This window comes from Myodes glareolus, chromosome 2, assembly GCF_982192425.1.
Source record: "Myodes glareolus chromosome 2, mMyoGla1.1, whole genome shotgun sequence".
In the NCBI taxonomy this organism is placed as follows: Eukaryota; Metazoa; Chordata; class Mammalia; order Rodentia; family Cricetidae; genus Myodes; species Myodes glareolus.
In genome coordinates, this window is record NC_142027.1 from 102941357 (window position 1) to 102959245 (window position 17889).

Below are 17889 nucleotides of genomic sequence, written 5' to 3' on the forward strand. Positions count from 1 at the left end.
AGCATCCTGTGTGCAAACGCCTCTGGCCCCGCTGCCCACTCCTACAGATCTTGCCTCTGACCATAGCTGCTCCCACCTCAATCCCAACCCATACCCTCTACCCTTCCCAACCCATGCCTCTATCCCGCCAGGGTCAATCGGGCATCAAGGCCAATCTCAAGGGCTCCCCGATAAAGAAAGACCTGTCCATCGAATTCCCCCACCCCCTCTCTACTCTTCCAGGACAGCCTAAGCCTCTGCTGTGGAGCTGGCCAAGCAGAATTGAAATTTAGCTCCGTCATTACCAGCTAGGGCTGAGTCGTTTGATTTTTATGATCTCACTTTGTGCACCTGTAAAAATGGAGATCAGAGTCCCCAAGATCATTTGTGAACATTGAATCACCATCAGGGATCTAACGATCTTGGCACACAGCAGACAATGCATAAACGCTACTTTCTCTTTGCTCTTCTGGAAGGTTCTCTTTCCCTGCCTCTCTAGGCAGCTTCTATTGGTGGCCCTTTGCACATTCTGTACACCTCACCTTCCAAACTCAGACACTGAACAGGCTTAAGACACAGTTTTGAGCTTCAGCTCTTATTTCTAAGCAGCCAACATTTGGGAGACGAGGCAACTCCATAGCACAGCGACCTTTCAAAAACTCTATTATGCCCACTGCTCTACCAACTCAGGAGCCAGGCTCACACCATCCAGTGTGAGCTAGTCCTTTGGATGCTCACTGTGGATGCTCACAGCATGCAAGTTTTACCTTCACTGCCAAAGTACTTTGGAAAGAGTTGTGGGTGCGGGCAAGACACAGCAGTTTGGTGTCCCTCCCTCAGGGCTAAATTCTGGGTTTCAGAAGCATAAGTAGATCTATATATTTATTGGTTCATTTTCATTAGAATGTAAGTTGCATAGATCCTGAACATTTTGAACACTACCCATTGCTTTTACCTAGTTATCCATAAGGCACTGAAATGACCTTTTAACTATTCAGCTAGGTCTAATGTTGTATATTCGGGATCTACTCAAGAAGGATCAAATTTCAAGGCTTGTCTGTATGGAATAGTTATTGTCAAACCTAAACATACCCGGAAAGAGAGAGCCTAACCAAGGATTTGTCACCATCATATTGGCCTGTGAACATGTTATAGTAATGTGGGATGTCTTTTTGTATGCTGTAAATATGTATTGCTTTCATTGGTTGATAAATAAAGCTGCTTTGGCCTATGACAAGGCAGGAGAGAGCCAGGAGGAAAATTCAAGCAAAGATACAGGAAAAGGGTAGAGTCTGAAAGACGCCAGCAGCTGTCCAAGGAGCAACATGCCAGAGCACCATTGCTAAGTCACGGCCATGTGAAGATACGTAGATGAATAGAAATGGGCTAATTTAAATGTAAGAGCTAGCTAGTGATAAGCCTGAGCCATCAGCCAAACATTTATAATAAATATTAAGCCTCAAAGTGTTTATTTGGGAATTGGCAGGCAGAAAATAAACAGTTACATTATAGGGTATTTTTCTAGTTGCTACTTGATGTTGGGAGGGTCCAGTCCACTGTGGATCGTATCTTCCCTGGGCAGGTAGGCCTGAAGAAAGGTAGCTAGGTAAGCTCAGAGAAGCAAGACAGTAGGTACTGTTCCTCCATAGTTTCTGCCTCCTAGTTTCTTCCTTGAGCTCCAGCCCTGACTTTCCTTGGTGATAGGCAACATATAAACTATAAGCTAAGGCAAACCCTTCCCTCCCCAAAAGTCTGGTCTGGCCAGTATTTTATTCCTGCAACAGAAACCAAACTATATAACACTGGGCTACAGAGTAACTTAAGTTGAAGAGTGGCCTGGACCACCTGTGAGATTCTGTCTTAAAAAGTAAAAAGTAGGCTGGGGTGCAGCTCAGTGGCACAGTGCTTGCCTAGAATCCCCCAGTGAGGGGCTGGGGCCATGGTTCAGTGGTAGAGCCCCTGCCTAGAATCCCCCAGTGAGGGGGGAGGGTGTGGCTCAGTGGTAGAGTACTTTTCTAGAATCGTCCAGATAGGGGCTGCTTAACAGATTTCAAAGCATTTATCCGGCATGCACAAGGTGCTGGGTTGCATCCCAAAAAGGACAACACACACACACACACACACACACACACACACACACACACACACACACTTTATTACTTGCATCATGAAGAATGAAGACTATGGAGCCTATGAGTGATACCCCAGTCAAAAGCGCCTGGATTTGCACAGCAGCACTGCTATTATTCTACAGAGGAAGAGTTGAAGATTCACGTGACTCAAGGATCAGCAAATTTGTTGGTAAACTACTTTTTAAGTGATCACCCCTTCTCCTTTGGACACAATGCTTTATGATTGGATGCACTTTGCCTATGAAAGTGGGTGTTCCATGGAAGAGGGGAATCCTAATGCCAGTACACAGCCCTCCTGTGGTCCCTGATCTCTGTCCCTTCCTAAAGTCCCCATGTCACCTCCTTTCTTTTAAGTGCTCTGCTTCTCGGAGAGGCTACTCTGTCAGGGTAGTGACTGACAGAGTAGCCTCTAACTCCTGGAGAGACTGACTAACATGCCCCCCTCCCAAAAGGACATAAAGAATAGGTCAGCCTGCTTGGGACTCTGAAACAGAATGTAAAGACAGCAGTGGTTGTTGACTCCAGATGGGCCAGCTCAGGGCTCCTAAACAGAGAGCCAAGAAAATGAGAAGTAGTGGTTCATGCTAGGTCAGGTGGAGGCAACTTCTCTGAGACTCACATCCTGGCCAGCATGCATAGATTACTGCTGCCCTTTCTCCTAGAGAGCCTTTCAACTTTAAGGTCATTTAAACCTCTGTATATACATACTCCTGCATCTTATTTTGGAGACAATATTTCTCTATGTTACAGTCCTTGCTGTCGTGGAACCAGCTCTGTAGACCAGGTGACCTCGAACTCACAGAGATCCACCTGCTTCTGCCTCCCCGAGTGCTGGGATTAAAGGCCTGCGCCGCTGCCACCACCACCACCACTGGGCTATTCCTGGATCTTATACATTTACATATAACAGACTGAATTCTGGGTAAAACGGGCTTCCACAAGAAGCCTGCCTCCTTCCTGGAATGGCTCAGCCTGGAGGAGTCACAGAGAAGGGGAAAATGGAAATACAGATCCCACGCGAGGACGAGGAGGCTGCTGCTGTGCTGCCTGGCCCTGAGAACATACTCCTGCTTCCTCACTTGCTCTAATTAACTCCCCCTCCTCTCGCACCACCCTCCCACCACGACTCCATCCTGTCTGAATCACCTTTCCAAGACTACCCCTGAGGTTGGTCCAGGGGAACCTGGAGCTCCCCTGTTAGAACCCAGGCGCACCCCTCAAATGTGTGGCCACTTTGAAAAGGCTAGAGCCCACACCCTGAGGTGGTTTGATCTCGGTGCTCTGAGGCTTTCTATGGTCCAGAGCATTAAAATCTTCCTGTTCTGTGTCCTGGATCTAGGGTCCTAACCAGTGTCTGGATCTCCCACGCTGTTCATCACATAGGTTTCGATGGACCAAACCCTGTGACGTGAAACTTCCTGCCAGCCCCCATGAAGGCTGCTCTCTGAAGAGTCTCTTTGGCACCCACCCCTCGCCAGGCTGTATTCTCTGTCTCCCCACAGACAGACAGACAGACAGACAGACAGACAGACAGACCGACCAACACACACACACTCACACACACCCCCCCCCTCATCTTCCTTAAGCTCATCTTGAGACTTACAGCAAGCCTTTCCTTCCCCCTCGGGCTCCATCATGTCCGGATCTCCATATACCACGCGTTTCCGTCTACTGCTCTTCCTCCCACCTCGAGGCTCTTTCCCCTAAGGTGCCTGCTGCATCTTCTGAGGAGACTTTCTGGTCAGCTTCCTTCTGAACCACCCACTGCAGGTGCATCACCATCTTCCCATGAGCAAGTCTAACATTCCCCATCAACAGTCCCACAGCCACAGCCACTATACAGGTGCTCTCGAAGCCAGCCGCTCGCACCCCACCCTCATGCTGTGCTCTGGACCACAGTCACTTGAGCAGACGGCCGCGGCCTCTGGCTCTCCACAGCCAAGCTTTGTCTCTTCACTAGATCTCATGAGGCAGACGGAAAGTAGACTTGGCTCGCTGGTGGGATTATTAGGGGTGGCACCATGGCAGCTTCTCAGGACGCTGAGATCAGCTTCCATTCTGGTTCTTGCTGGTTAGGAAATTGATAGGCCTCCTCTGGACCACATGAAACCACCTGTTTGAACAGGGGCTTCTCCTTACCAAACACAATGTCTGTGGCTACTCAGTGACTACGGAGAACATGACTGTGATTTCTATCTTTCAAGGGGCAAGACAAAGGGGTGGGGCTATTTAACCTCAAAGAGAAGGGGTGTCTCTCTGACCTTTACCTCTAGGACCCACCCCCTTCTTACTGCCTCTTTCCCAGCACCAACTTTTAGGGATGCTGGGGTACAGCCTGGGTTCAGCCCCATTCTTCTTGTCTCCCAAGTCCTCAGGCCTTGGTGTGGCACATCTGAAAGGGCCCTAAAGATTCTGGGTCCCTGGTGTGGGAAGTGTCAACAGAGACAGGGGGCTGGCTCTCAGTGGGGGCATCTCCTTGGCCATACAGACTCTTGTTATGTGAGCTGGATGGGGCCATGGTGGGAACTCTCAGAGTCCTTAGGGAAGTAGGAGCCCTTTCCTTCCAATACCTTTACTTTACATTGTTTTTTATTAATTAAATTTTTTCCATTAGTATTTCAACATGTTCTCTGTCATGCTCAATCTTAGCTCCTAACTTTTACACACATGTAAAGTGTGGGAGTGAGTATGGGGAGAGGCCCATGAAGGGGTCCATGAGAGGCTGGAAGGAGACTTTGGGGTGAACAAATGGGAGGGTAACAACACACATGATAGGAAGAGGGAGCGGGGACATGGGTGGGGGAGAAGGGTACAAGTGGGGTGGGGCAGGGAGATGGAGGAGAGGCATGTCACACACATCAGTCCTGAGTATGTAAGAAAGGCCACGAGGAATCAGTTAGCTATCATGTCAAGTGAAGTAGCCCAGTGTGACGGTTAGCACTGACTGCCAACGGACAAACTCTGAAATCACCCTGGAGTCAACCCAAGAGGATGGTTAATCGAGATTAGGTGCTAAAATCTACCCTGAGTGTGGGTGGCACCGTTCCAGGGATGGGGCCTGGAATGAGGAAGGGTGTGAAGAGCTTCCTGGCGGGATGCAGTAAAACTAGATGCTTCAAACTCTGCTCCATGCTATCACCACCATGATGGATCGTGCACCCTCAAACCGCAAGCCAAAGTAAACCCTTCCTCCCTTAAAGGCTGTTTCCAGGAGGTATTTTGTCACAGTAGGGAGACAAGCGACCAAGATCTCAGGTTCTGAAAGATGAAAACCGAATGCTACCCCCACCCCACAGTACCTTTCCACGGCGCAGGCTGTGGCCTCGTGGCTTATGGATGAGGAGTAGGTCTGCCAATCTCCACCAGGCAGCTCTCGCACCTGCACAGTGAAGTACCGGATGGGGGAGGCCCCATCGCTGCCAGGGACCCACTGGAGCCGGAGGCTACGTGCTGTCACTTCCGCCTGGGGTACCAGGAGCTCTCTGGGGGGCGCGGGCCTCTCTGCAACCAGAAGAGGAGAAAAGCAGGGATTCATGAGGGACTGACCATTCCTTGCTGCTCCCTGATGCCTGCCCATGAGAGTTGTTGTGTGGGACAGGCACAGAAAAAGAAAGTACTGAGGCCAGGGAGTTGGTCTAGCCTGGCAGCTAACGTATTTGCCATACAAGCTGAGGACTCAAGTTCAGTCCCAAGATCCCACATAAAAATCTGTGCATGGTGGTGAATGCTTTTAAATCTGGTGCTAGGGAAGAGGGTAAAGACAGGCAGAGAGCTGGGGCTTACTGGCCAGTCAGCCTCACCTAAGGGGAGAGTTCCAGGTCCTATTGAGACACTCTGTCTTAAGAAACAGGGTAGATTGGCACCTGAGGAAGGAAGCCGACACCTAAGACTGGATCTCTGATTTCTTTTATTTTTCTCTTTTTTTCCCCCTCTTGGTTTCTCGAGACAGGGTTTCTCTGTGTAGCTAGGAACCTGCCCTGGCACTAGCTCTTGTAGACCAGGCTGGCCTTGAACTCACAGAGATCCGTCTGCCTCTGCCTCCCAAGTGCTGGGATTAAAGGCGTGAATCACTACCACCCGGCAGGACCTCTGATTTCTTTATGCACCCACACATGCAGTCCCACATGTGAACACATGTACACATGTGCTTCCCCTGCCATGCACACAAAGAAAGACAAGCAAGCGAGTCCTAGGTTTGGGAGAGGAGGTTGTCCTACAGCTCACTTTGGATGTACCAGATCAGGTCTGACTGAGCAGCAGGGCATGCTCGCACAGCAGAACCAGGCAGAAATGGGTGCCTCCAGAGCCCCCAGCCCCTACCGGGAAGGGCAAGTATGTCTGAATGACAGCTGACGTCTCTGGCGATCTTCTTAACGACTCAAGCCTCCTTTGAACACTGTCTGATTTGGGGGCTGAGCTCATCCTTAAAACCTAATTTCTTTTTCTTTATAGTTAACCCGAGTCTAACACATGAGAGGAATCTGCTGAGTTCTCCCGGGAAGTGGGAGGTGAGAGCAGGTGGGGATCCCTGTGGGCTGCTAATGGTTTCTGAGGGGTTAGAATGAAGGGTGCTTGGGACCAGCCTTGGCCTTGAATGGGTACCATGTGCCTGACACTGTGTTCCTGTCCCCCATTGATTTCAACAGAGGGTTCCATAGAGGGAGAAATAATTGTTTAATTGTTTATCATGACAACTATTGATTCTGATTAAAATGTGTGGCGTGTAATAAAGCAGCCATCGATCGTGGGTCCCGCAGTGACAGGGATGTGAGAGGCACTTCGATCTGGCTCAATCAGGGCTCCTGGCTGGGAGTGTGCACACTGGCTGGAAGCTTGATTTCTGCAGGCCTGAGAAAGAGCTGGGCTCCCTGGCCAGTTTCAAAGGCCTTCTATGGACACACTGCCACTGGAAATGGCTCAGGCTCCCTGTCCCTACGTCTTGTACTCGAATCTGGTCAGAAGTCAAAGTTCTCCACACCTAAGTGACTGGGGGATGGGCAGGGAATGGTGGCCCTGTGCCCTAGGCAACAAGCCAGCATGACCAGGCCACGCTGGCCCACCCACAGAAGGGTGTCTATGTATATGTTCTCATGCGGACCTCAAGTCCTGTAAGGGCCACAGCAAACCTTCCTTACCCATCCTTTGCCCCCAAAGGGTTCATGGGTTGGAGAGAGAGCTCAGCTGGTAAAGTGATTCTGGTTATAAGCACGAGGACCAGAGTTGGATCCCCAGAATCCATGTGAAAAGAATCCCAGAGGGGTGGTGCTTATAATCTGGGGAAATGGGGGCAGGTGGATCCCTGTGGCTCGCTGGCCAGTTAGCCTAGCCAAATCAGCAAGTGGCAGGCCACTGAGAAACCCCGTCTCAAGGAACAAGGTAGAGAGTGTCTCAAGGGACCCCCGAGGCTGCACTTTAGCCCACAAACCCATGCACATGTGTATACACTGCACACGCATACAAACACCCACTTGCACATACATACTCACACAAAGAAGTATACATGTGAACATGCACACACAAGTATGTATGCAATAACACACACAAATAGTGTTGGGCATCCCTAAGGAGTGCATGGCCAGGGGAAGAAGGCAAGGGCTAAGGGTGTCTACCTGTGGGTCCCTGAACAAAGCCTATGCCATCAGTTCTTGAGAACACTACTAAGTCTCTGGGGAGCAGGCTACAGCTGCCAATCTCTGTAGGACCCTCCCAGCACCCATCATTTGGATCCTGATTCCCCTTAGTGCCGTAGGCATTGAGGTCAAATCACTACTCTGAGTTCAAGCACATCCTTCCCCAAAGGACCCAGCAAGAGCATCCACTGGCAGAGTTATGGAGGCAACAAGGGATGTGCCAGTGAAGCCCTGCACAAGTGTCTGGCCAACGGGAGGGCAGTCAGCCTTTGGGGAGAACTCAGTGGTAATACATGCACACCTGCAAGGAGGGGCAATATGTTAGCTTCCAGAAAGACAGAGACAGTACCTTCCCAAACGTGTTGCGGCTGTGGCTTGGTGGGTTTAGTGTTTACCTAGCATGAATGAGGACTGGGTGGGTTTGGTCTCCTGCACCCCGTAAAGACAGGTGTAATGGCATACACATGTAACACGCAGAAGCAGGAGGATCTGGAGTTCAAGGCCAGCCTGGGCTATATGACCATTAGATGATGTACCTATAAGCTTTAAGATTATCTTTGTCCTACAAAGATCAGGCTGCCCCACCTTCTACAGTTGACATGTCCCTTCTGCAGAGTTCTGACTGGACCCCATAAACAAGGCTTCTCCCTACCTCTGCAGTCCCAGAGGTCTTATTTTGAACACACAGGAACCTAAGAGCCCAAAATAACCTTGCTTTTTAAAATTATTTTTCTGGGGGTATTTTGTTATAGCAACGAAAGGCTAACATAGCCTGATTGGCAGCTTGAAGCTGGGAACAGAGAAGGTGATATCTGGAGGGGACTGGCACATGGTGGCGCTCCGAGTTCGACTCCTCGATCCCTGAAATGGCCTGCTTTAGATCTTGTAATAAAAGGTGCCACCAGCGCAGCAATGGCATGCATTCACATCACACCAGCGCAGCTCCTGATGATGAGGAAAGCCATCTGCATGTCCCAGGTGCTGTGCTAACTGCACCGCACAGGCCTCCCAAGTCAGTAGAGAGAGGGGAAGGGTTTGCCCCAAGGCCTCACAGCCCTGAGCCATGAGCTCCTAGTGGTGTTTCCTAGGCCTCCTGGCCTAGTTCCTCAGACCTCTGGGTCTGGCTGTGAGGGCATTCCTTGTATGGCTTTTTCTTCTGGGCACAACATAATAATATCACTGCTATTTTAGAGTAGATATTATCATGGACTGGTATCCATAGTAACTAATTGAGCAGAATAATATGGTACTAGCTGAATCTACGGTGATGATGATGGAGCTACTGACACTCCTTAGTAGATAGAGGATAGGACCCTCACCTGGGATCCCAGCATTGTGTTCTTCTGCCCCCACCCAGTTAGCTAGCTGCAAGGGATGCTGGGAGATAGATACTAGATTAGACAGGAAGTGGAAGGCTGACTGAAAGGGAGACTCTACGAGGTCATCGCTTGGTGGTGATGCAACTATTTGGGGGTCACCTACATGACGCTTGTAAGCAAACCCCTACCACTTGTGTACTGTAAAGAGACCCAATAAACTGTCTGGCTCTCCAAGTTGAATTTTGGTGGAGGCATGGCTTCTGAAGAGAGGCCCTTTGGGCTGCAGCGAAAGGTTCTAGAGTAGTGGTTCTCAACCTGTGGGTTACCACCCCCAGGGCCACATATCGGGTAGCCTATATATCAGATCTTTACATTACAATTCCTAACAGTAGCAAAATTGCACTTAGGAAGTAGCAACAAAAATAATTTTATGGTTGGGTGTCACTGCAACCTGAGGAACTGTGCTAAAGGGTCGCAGCACCAGGAAGGCTGAGAACCACTGTCCGAGACAAAGCTCGGTGCTACCCTGGGCTAGCCTCTCTGAGCTGCACTTCTTGCCTCCTGACTGTCTGAGTGGGCAGGTGGCCAACAGTTGTGCCTCAAGGACACTCTGCTAACACGCCTGGCACAGAGCCGGGGACCTGGCTCAGCAAGTGCCTGCAGAGCGGGCATGAGGACACAACTGCTGCTCTCCAGCACCTGCAAAAAAGCCAGACAGCACAGCCCATGTCTTTAACCCCAGGGCTGGGGAGGCAGAGACAGGAGAATCCCCTGGAACTTGTTGGCCAGCCAGCTTAGCCCAAGCAGCCAGTTCTAGGCTCAACAAGAAACTGTCTCAAAAAATAAGGTGGGGGATGTTAGAGGAAGGCACACGGCTCTGACTTCCACATATATGCACATGTATACGCCTGAGCACATACACACACCTCTGCCACATACACTTAAACAAATAACAACCTGCCCAGCTCCATGTCTGGCCCAGGTATTCTGGCTTCTTGGCGCTGACTAAACAGCTAGTGCCCGGCCGTCTACAGTCAGATCTGGGTCTGGGAGCTTACCTCTCTTCTCGGTGGTGATGACTGTGGCCTCCAGAGGCTCTCCCCAGCCCTGTCTTGTCTTAGCTGACAGTCTGAAGATGTATGCAGATTCCGGGGCCAGCTCTGTGGCTGTGAACTGCCGTACCGTGGCACCCACCTCGACAGTGGTGAAGGTGTGGGGACTGCCGCTGGCCAGGCGGTAGGCAATCTGGTACCCTGTGGGAGGTGTTGGGGACAGAGTTGGGGAGTCAGCTGAGCCATTTATTTTCTTGCTCGCCCAGAAAACCTACGCTCCTGACACCCCATAATCAGCCCAGATTGGAACCCCAAACACGGCCTACCCTCTGCTCCTTCCTGATTTCCAAAGGCCGCAGGGCGCATATTGTAAGGGAGCGCACAGCCCTGGTGATGGGTGTGGGCTGCCTGAGCTCAGTCCTCTGTGGAGCTTGTCTCACAGTTCATCCTTCACAGGAACAAGATGTGAAAACAGCTTCATCTTTCCTCAGATGATGCACACTTGGAGAATGCCACCAGGCCCAGGACCCCTGATTGTTCCCCATGGGAGGTTGTCATGAGCCAGTGCCTCTGGCTCTTCCATTCCCTTCCAATGCCCTTCCTATGGTGCAACCCTTCCCTTCAACCCAGCAGGAGAAGCCAGAGCCTGCCCTTAGCAGGTGATTTCACACTTCTCAGCAGGAGCAGAGCCTGCAGCAGGCAGGACCACTGCGAGGCTAGACTTGCATTATTCAGCCCCCTTGCTAGTTTCCCCCTGCTGCTGCCTTTCTAATATCCTCATCTCCCATGATTCCGGCCACTCAGCCTCCCCACCCGGGCCTCCTGAGTTTGGAGGCTCCACGTTAAATAGTTAAATACCCCTTCTGTTAATTTCCATAACTCCAGAGCGGCAGGGTTTGCCTGGCTCCGCATGTCTCTCCGAGTTCCTTGATTATGAAGGGGTCATGGTTGATCAGGCATTATTAATGATCAAATCCCACCAACCAAGCAACCCCAGTGCCTGCCTGTCGGCTTCTGAAGAGGCCTTGCCAATTTCCCAGACCCAACCGTGAGTCGTGGGGCAGACTGCCTTCTGGGCTCATGGACCACGTGTGGTCCAGTTTCTGATTAGAACCAGAATGGATGGGGTGCTGTGACATCCAGAAAAAATTAATGACAACCCAAGTGATCACATTAAACAAGGGGAACTCAGCAGGGGAGAAAGAAAAGCATCAAAGGCCACATTGGTCCTCCACGGCTCTGCCTGCCAGGGCAGCCTGGGAGTGGGGGCCGCCTGCTGGGACTAGGATGGAGGTCTGCTCACCTCCTGCCAATCACCTTCTACACAGCTTGGGCAGTGCTCTGGATGCCCTCAGGTAGTACTTTTGTTCCTCCTGTTCCTCCTAGCTTAGCCTTTGGCTCTAGGGCTTTCCAAGATGCCTACAATTTCCCCAGCTGTTTGGCGAATTTCTTCTAGTCCTCCACTGGGAGACCAGGAGGACACTCACACAGAGGTCAGATCGAGCATACCCTGACCTTCAGACCTAGCCACCCGGGTCACTGATATCATTGCCATGTAGACTGGATGACACAACCCTCAGCCCTGTTCAGAGTGATGCCTGGTGACATGAGATGCCAACCCCAGACTCCCAAATGACCATTATGGCCACTGTCTATCTCTGAGGGAACAGCTTTTCTCCCTGACACAGGGTCTAAGTGTTCTGAGGCTCTCAGCAGCTGCTCCGAGACTCTTCACCTTCTTATTTACTGAGCAAGGACTGGAGCCTAGAGATTGTTGGCCACCGCTTCTCCCATGGCATTCAGTGATGGGAAAGTGGAGCCTGGGTGCCCCAGGGGACACAGTCTTAGGCCTTCAGAGACTCACATAATGAGAAGATGTACAGTAGCTGGACAGCCATGTGCAGGGGGCATGGGTCCTACAGTCTCACTCTGATGAGTGCTAACAGCAGGGGTCCCCAGCGGGCCAAACACATGAGGGCAAGGCATCTGGAAAGGTTACGGTTGGTTTGCCCAGGGTTGCAGATGGCGCCCCAGGTCTGTCCTACTTTTCTTTAAAAAGAACCTCCTACCCTTCCAGAGAGGAGACAGCCCCTCTTAGCTTTTGCTAGCTTCCAGGAGTTTGCAACCTTAGACACTGTGATAGAAGTTGTCATATAGAGTTCATGCTTGAGACCAGGCAATCAAGTTATGGAAAAATCGCCACCCAGCAAAAACACTCCTGAGTATTTACCCTAAAGTCTCCAAGTTGACACAGCACAGAGACACGTGTGTGTCTGTCTAACATGTAGCATTGTTGACAGCAGCCATGCTGTGGAGCCAATCCAGGTATCCGACAGCACAGGAATGGTTAAGGAAAATGTACAGTCTATGCAATAAAATAAAAAAATTAACTTATGTGCATGTTCCTACTTGTCTCTCAGTACACCGTGTGTGTGTAATGTCCAGAGGCCAGAAAAGGACATCTGATCCCTTTGAGCTAGAGTTACAAGCAATTGCAAGGTACGGAGTGTGGCACTAGGAATCGAACCCAGGTCCTCTGCAAGAACAGCAAGTGCTGTTAACTGCTGAGCCATGCTCTGATCCCACACAATGCTCCCTGACCCCTGCATATATAAAAGAACCCTTTTTCTATTCATAAAGAAGAATGAAGTTATATTGTTTTTATATAAAAATCATAGGAAGTCACATATATTGAGAAAGCACAAATGAGAGATCATGCTCTTAGGTTTTCTATAGGTAACATAAAATCATATACACATACATATACATGCACACATGCACATATATGTTATGAAAGTAGAAGTTAGCTATATAGGTGGTAAAAGGAGTCCGTGGGAGGGGAGGGGAAGAGGAAAGAGAAGGGCAGAGAACACGGGGTAGAGTGTGAGCAACATGCATTATATACAAGAGCTTGAGAAAAGTAAGAATACAATAGCACTTTGTAATGTTTTCAGTAGGTTTATGATTGTGTAGGTCATACTCATAGCTGTCTTGGGGCTCACGCAGCCCATGGCCCTGCATTGGCTACTTCTGTTAGACCCTGCACCCTGCAGTCCCCTCTGTGAGAGGGTTTCCCAGCAGAAACTGTTCTACAGCTGCAAAGACTTGCCTAGATTGGCACCTGGCTCTGCCAATCCCCCACTCCGTTATGTGAAAAGTGACCCCTCCACACACAACCTCTGTCTCTTGAGCTTGAAGGGGGTACGACAGGTCACATCTCACAGGCTATTGGGGCTCCCTGTGCTGCAGGTAACCGGCTACATCTTACAGGGACAGGGCGGGCCCAGGAAGACCTGCCTTGTAGCCATTTCTCAACTACATGTGTTAACTGCCATTCCTGGAAAGAGGTCTCCCCTTGTTAAACACTCTCCAGGACTGATAACTTATTGACAAACATCAATATTTGCCAACAGCTTGAAGTCACAGATCTACAGCCAAATTATCTTGGGCTATCTCAGTCCCTAAATCGCACTTACTGCCTACCTCTCTGACTAGCAACTTCTGATGATTAGGTTAAATCCTCTGAAATGTACAAACATGCCCTTGACGTCCACCAACCACCTAAAGCTAGGCATGTCATCAGGGAGCATCGGAGGTCCGGAACAGTGACTTCCCGGCTCTGCCGTAACATGCCTACCCAAGGTCCCCAATGTTTACAAACTGTCCTGATTTATGATTTTCTTTGCTCCGTTGCTAGGACAATCCCACAAACTGTTACCAAACTGAAACGTGGAATTCGGGATAACCCAAACCCGTGTTCCTGGGCCATGCTCATATTTTGACATTTTGCCCCAGAATAAACTATCTCCCTTTGAGGTGAGAGCTGTGTCTCTTCTTGTTCTGGTCATCAACACACGTGACCAGAAGACACTGACAGCACCTGGTCTCTACCCTCTCTAAGTGGTAGAAGCTGCTGCATGGCTGCCCCCTCACAGGGGTATTCTAGGGCTCTTTGTTGTACCTGCAGTTCTTTTTTCATGTATGTTTTTCTTCCCCAAGGGCCCATCCTCCTATCAGCACCTCTGCCTCCTCAGTTCTATAGACACCTCAGGCCTAGCTCTGGAGTTGCTAGGACCAACACCTAACCTTCCTCATCGTGGCGGTTTGGAAAGGAATGGCCCCCATAGATTCATGCGTGTAAATGCGTGGCCCACAGGGAGGGATGTTATTAGGAGGTGTGTTATTGCGGAGGTGGGCTCTGAGGTTTCATATGCTCAAGCCATGCCCGGTATGACACACAGTCTCCTCCTGCTGCCTGCAGATTGAGATGTAGATCTCTCAGCTCCTTCTCCAGCCCCATGTCTGCCTGTGCACTGCGATGTCCCACCATGACGGTAATGGACTCGGAACTGTAAGCCATTCCCAATGAAATGGTTTCCTTTCTAAGAGCTGCCATGTTCGTGGTGGCTCTTCACAGCAATAGAAATCCTAACTCAGACACTCACCTTGGTCATCGCGCAGGCATTGCCCAACCATGTCAGGGTTTATTGAGCTCTCTGCTCCTGGCACATGTTCAGTCTGAGCTCAGCAGAGACCAGGTAACTTTAAAATAGGACCCTCCATGGAAACATGTATTTACAGCACTGTCTACTTCTTTAGAGACCAGGGCAATGGCCCAATTTTAAAGTCTTTTTGTTTTTCTTAATGCTTAGTTTTCTAAATTGTGGTTTAAGTATGTGTGGATAAGTATATGCCGTGTGCGTGCGTGTACTTGGAGTTCAGCACAGAGCACCAGCTCTCCTGGAGCTGGAGTTACAGCTGTGAGCCATCAACATGGGTGCTGGGAATTGAACTCAGGTCCTCTGCTAGAGCAACAGGCACTCTTAACCGCTGAGCCATCTCTCAAGCCCCAGAATTGGAAGATCTCGCGACTGGGAATGATATCTCTAGTCATGGAGTCAGGACTTAGTAACGGTATTTTTGAAAACCTCCAGACTGAAGTTGCCTTTCTTAGAAAAGAAAAGGACGTTAATCTGGGTCTATTGGTATTGGTCTGTAGTCCCAGCTCCTCGGGAGACTGAGGCAGGATGACTGAAAGCTCAAGTCGGTCTTGTGCTGCAGAATGAGTTCAAGGCCAGCCAGGGCGATGCAGCAAGACCGCATAGCTGAGTTAAAAACACAGACATCAGGCTGGAGAGTTGGCTCGGTGGTTAGGAGCACTGGCTGCTCTTCCAGAGGACCCGGGTTCAATTCCTAGCATCCATATGGCAGCTCACAACTCTCTATAACTCCCGTTCCAGGGGATACAATGTCCTCACACAGACAAATGTGTACACACACACACACTCCAATACACACATAAATAAAAATTTTAAATTCCTTTAAAAACTCAAGGAAAGCCCTATGTTAGTGCTGAGCAAATGGGGACTCTTGGTGGCCTTAGAGGACACAGCATGACCGCTCTGTATAAAACCGTTTACCCTGGACCAGGTACAGGGAGTCATCTAGAGACGACTTCAGTATGGGGGCGGCGAGCACCCGTTATCTGCAGACGCTACGCCATTTATCTGAGGACTTGACTCTGGGCACATTAGGATTTCCCCAGGGATCCTGGAACAATCCTGGATTGTCTAGCCCAGTAGGGCCCTCCCTCTCCCAGAAGGGGATTCTTGCTGCAGCGCTCCCCTCAAACCTCTGACCTTTCTGTCTCTGAAACAGAAAGAGAAGAATATCTACCTGGGACAGCCACTGTGTAGACTCAGTAGATAATGTATGGAAAACACACAGCACAATGTCATTTGTCCCTAACTGCAGGAAATCTGGGTTATTATTTTCTAGCTCCAATCCACTTCCCACACTGAGCTATTACCGAGAGGAAACTCCTCAGCCTCGGGCTCCTGTTTGTACCTTCCTATTATTTTTCCCTCCAATAAATGTGGCATCATTAGCAGGCCCTGCACCCTGGTGTGCTGAACATAAGAATTAACACCCGCTCCTCACCCTGACACGCCGAAGAGACTATTGGCTGGACCACGGCGGTCTTTCCCCTGCACATCCTCGGTGGGAGAGAGGCGGCTGCAGGAGAGTGCTTGCATTTTTAGAGAATAATGATGGATGGTGTTCAGAGCTAAGAGCGTTTCCGAGGAGGAGGCTTCTTATGTAATTACGGTTGCAGCCGGATCAGAAGCATTAGCAGGCAGGATTTCAGCGAGCCGAGGTCAGGAGGCTGCCCTGTGTGTTTGCAAAGAATGGGTGCGCTGACTGGAGAGGAGGAGGAGAATGGGGCCCGAGAGAAGTCCTGTTTTTAAGGTTATGGGTGAATTATGATAATACGGGCATTGAAGAGAGCAAGGCCAAGCATGAGGGACATCGATCCGAAGGGAAGATTAAAATGCGCAATGAGAGGCCTTTGCTGGCTTCTGAATGTGCTGGAAGGTGGAGGGGGCACTGCAAGCCCAGAAAATCAGCTGGGTACGATGACACAGCCGTGGGCTACAAGCCTCGTGGGGGTCCCCACTCCTAGATGTCTGACCCTGAGAGCTGAAACAGCTAACTGGGGTTTTGTCTTGACATTCAAGGGAGCTGAGAACCTTTTATGGGCTGTACTGATGGCCAACAACTAAAGGTATCAGGTTCCCTGATGATGCTTGGGTTCCCAAAGCAAGGCCATCAGCATCAGTGCTGCGAAGCCTTGATGACGGTTTAGAGGCTATGATACCCCCGCTTAAACCCACAAAGGCGTCAAAGAACCCAGAAGCAGTCCCTGGAAGTCCCAAGTTTAGTCCATGGCCTGTGGCTATAGGTTTACAGCGTATCTACACGAGGAACGGGAACACAGAAATGCTATAGCAGGGTTCTCAAAGCATGTTCAAGGTTAATGTTAGGTCTTGGCTGGCCAGGGGGCCTTCTGATGGGTGGGAAAAGTGGGGAACTTAAAATGTCTGGGCCTGAGTCGGCACAGTTCTGAAGAGCACACGCGTGAAGCCTAGCTTAACAGTGTTCCAGGGTGTGTGGAGCAGTCTGCCAAGTTGCAGCGGGTGGCCATACTCAGGTAGTCCCATACAACCCCCAGAGGAGGCTTCCAACCGCTCAGAACTCTCCACAGTAAAATATTTACCATGCAAACAAGCAAGTGTTTGCTCCCTCCAGGCACCTGGCACTGTTTCGTGCTGTTAATCTCGTTGGGAAATGCAAGGACATGTTTTCATATAGACTGGGAGGGAAGGTGTGAACTGCGGAAGAGTCCACACGCTTAGGCGGCCGCCCTGGCAGCCCAAGCAGGAACACCCATTCAAGGAAAGCCAGGCAAACGGATGAGTTTCTTTCCACTCCAGCAACAGCCTGGATCTTTAGGAACCCGTTTGTCTTTCTCTCCTACGGCATCCACGGTCTGGTGTGCTGGCTGTAATGATACCCAGGTGACGGGTCACCCAGGCAGCATCTGCTACCTCCAGATGCCGTTACAAGAGATGCTGAAAGACCACATTGCCTGCTTTACAGACAGTTTCTGCCATCTGACTTAGCATTTGTATGTGGCGGTTAATCTCCTTGGCTCTGGAATCAACTAAGAGACATGCCTCTGAATGGAGGTGTGGACATTCCCAGGAAGAATTCACTAAGGGAGGGGCACTCCTCCAGAGTGGGCAGTGCCCTCCAGCAGCCCAGAGACAAGGAGATTGGAGGAAAAGCAAGCAGTGCTTTGCCTGCCCGCTTCCATTCCTTGCTGGGAAGTGCATCTGCTCTTCTGTTGCTTCTATTGCTGTCACCCTTCGCTGACACTGAATCCAGTTTCTTCAAATTTCCAACATGGACTGGGTAGCATTGGTTCTCCAGGAAT

At 50.2% G+C, this 17889-nt stretch overlaps 1 protein-coding gene across 1 annotated transcript in view; it reads right to left on the minus strand.

Annotated features, from left to right (window-relative positions):
- Positions 1 to 17889, minus strand: part of Sdk1 (sidekick cell adhesion molecule 1) — a 944655-nt gene that overhangs the window by 84138 nt on the left and 842628 nt on the right. The window contains exons 29-30 of the mRNA XM_087903322.1: positions 10119 to 10313; positions 5411 to 5612 (exon numbers count right to left, since the gene is read on the minus strand). Coding sequence (XP_087759448.1) covers positions 5411 to 5612; positions 10119 to 10313 — 397 coding nt within the window. The remainder of the gene's footprint in view (positions 1 to 5410; positions 5613 to 10118; positions 10314 to 17889) is intronic.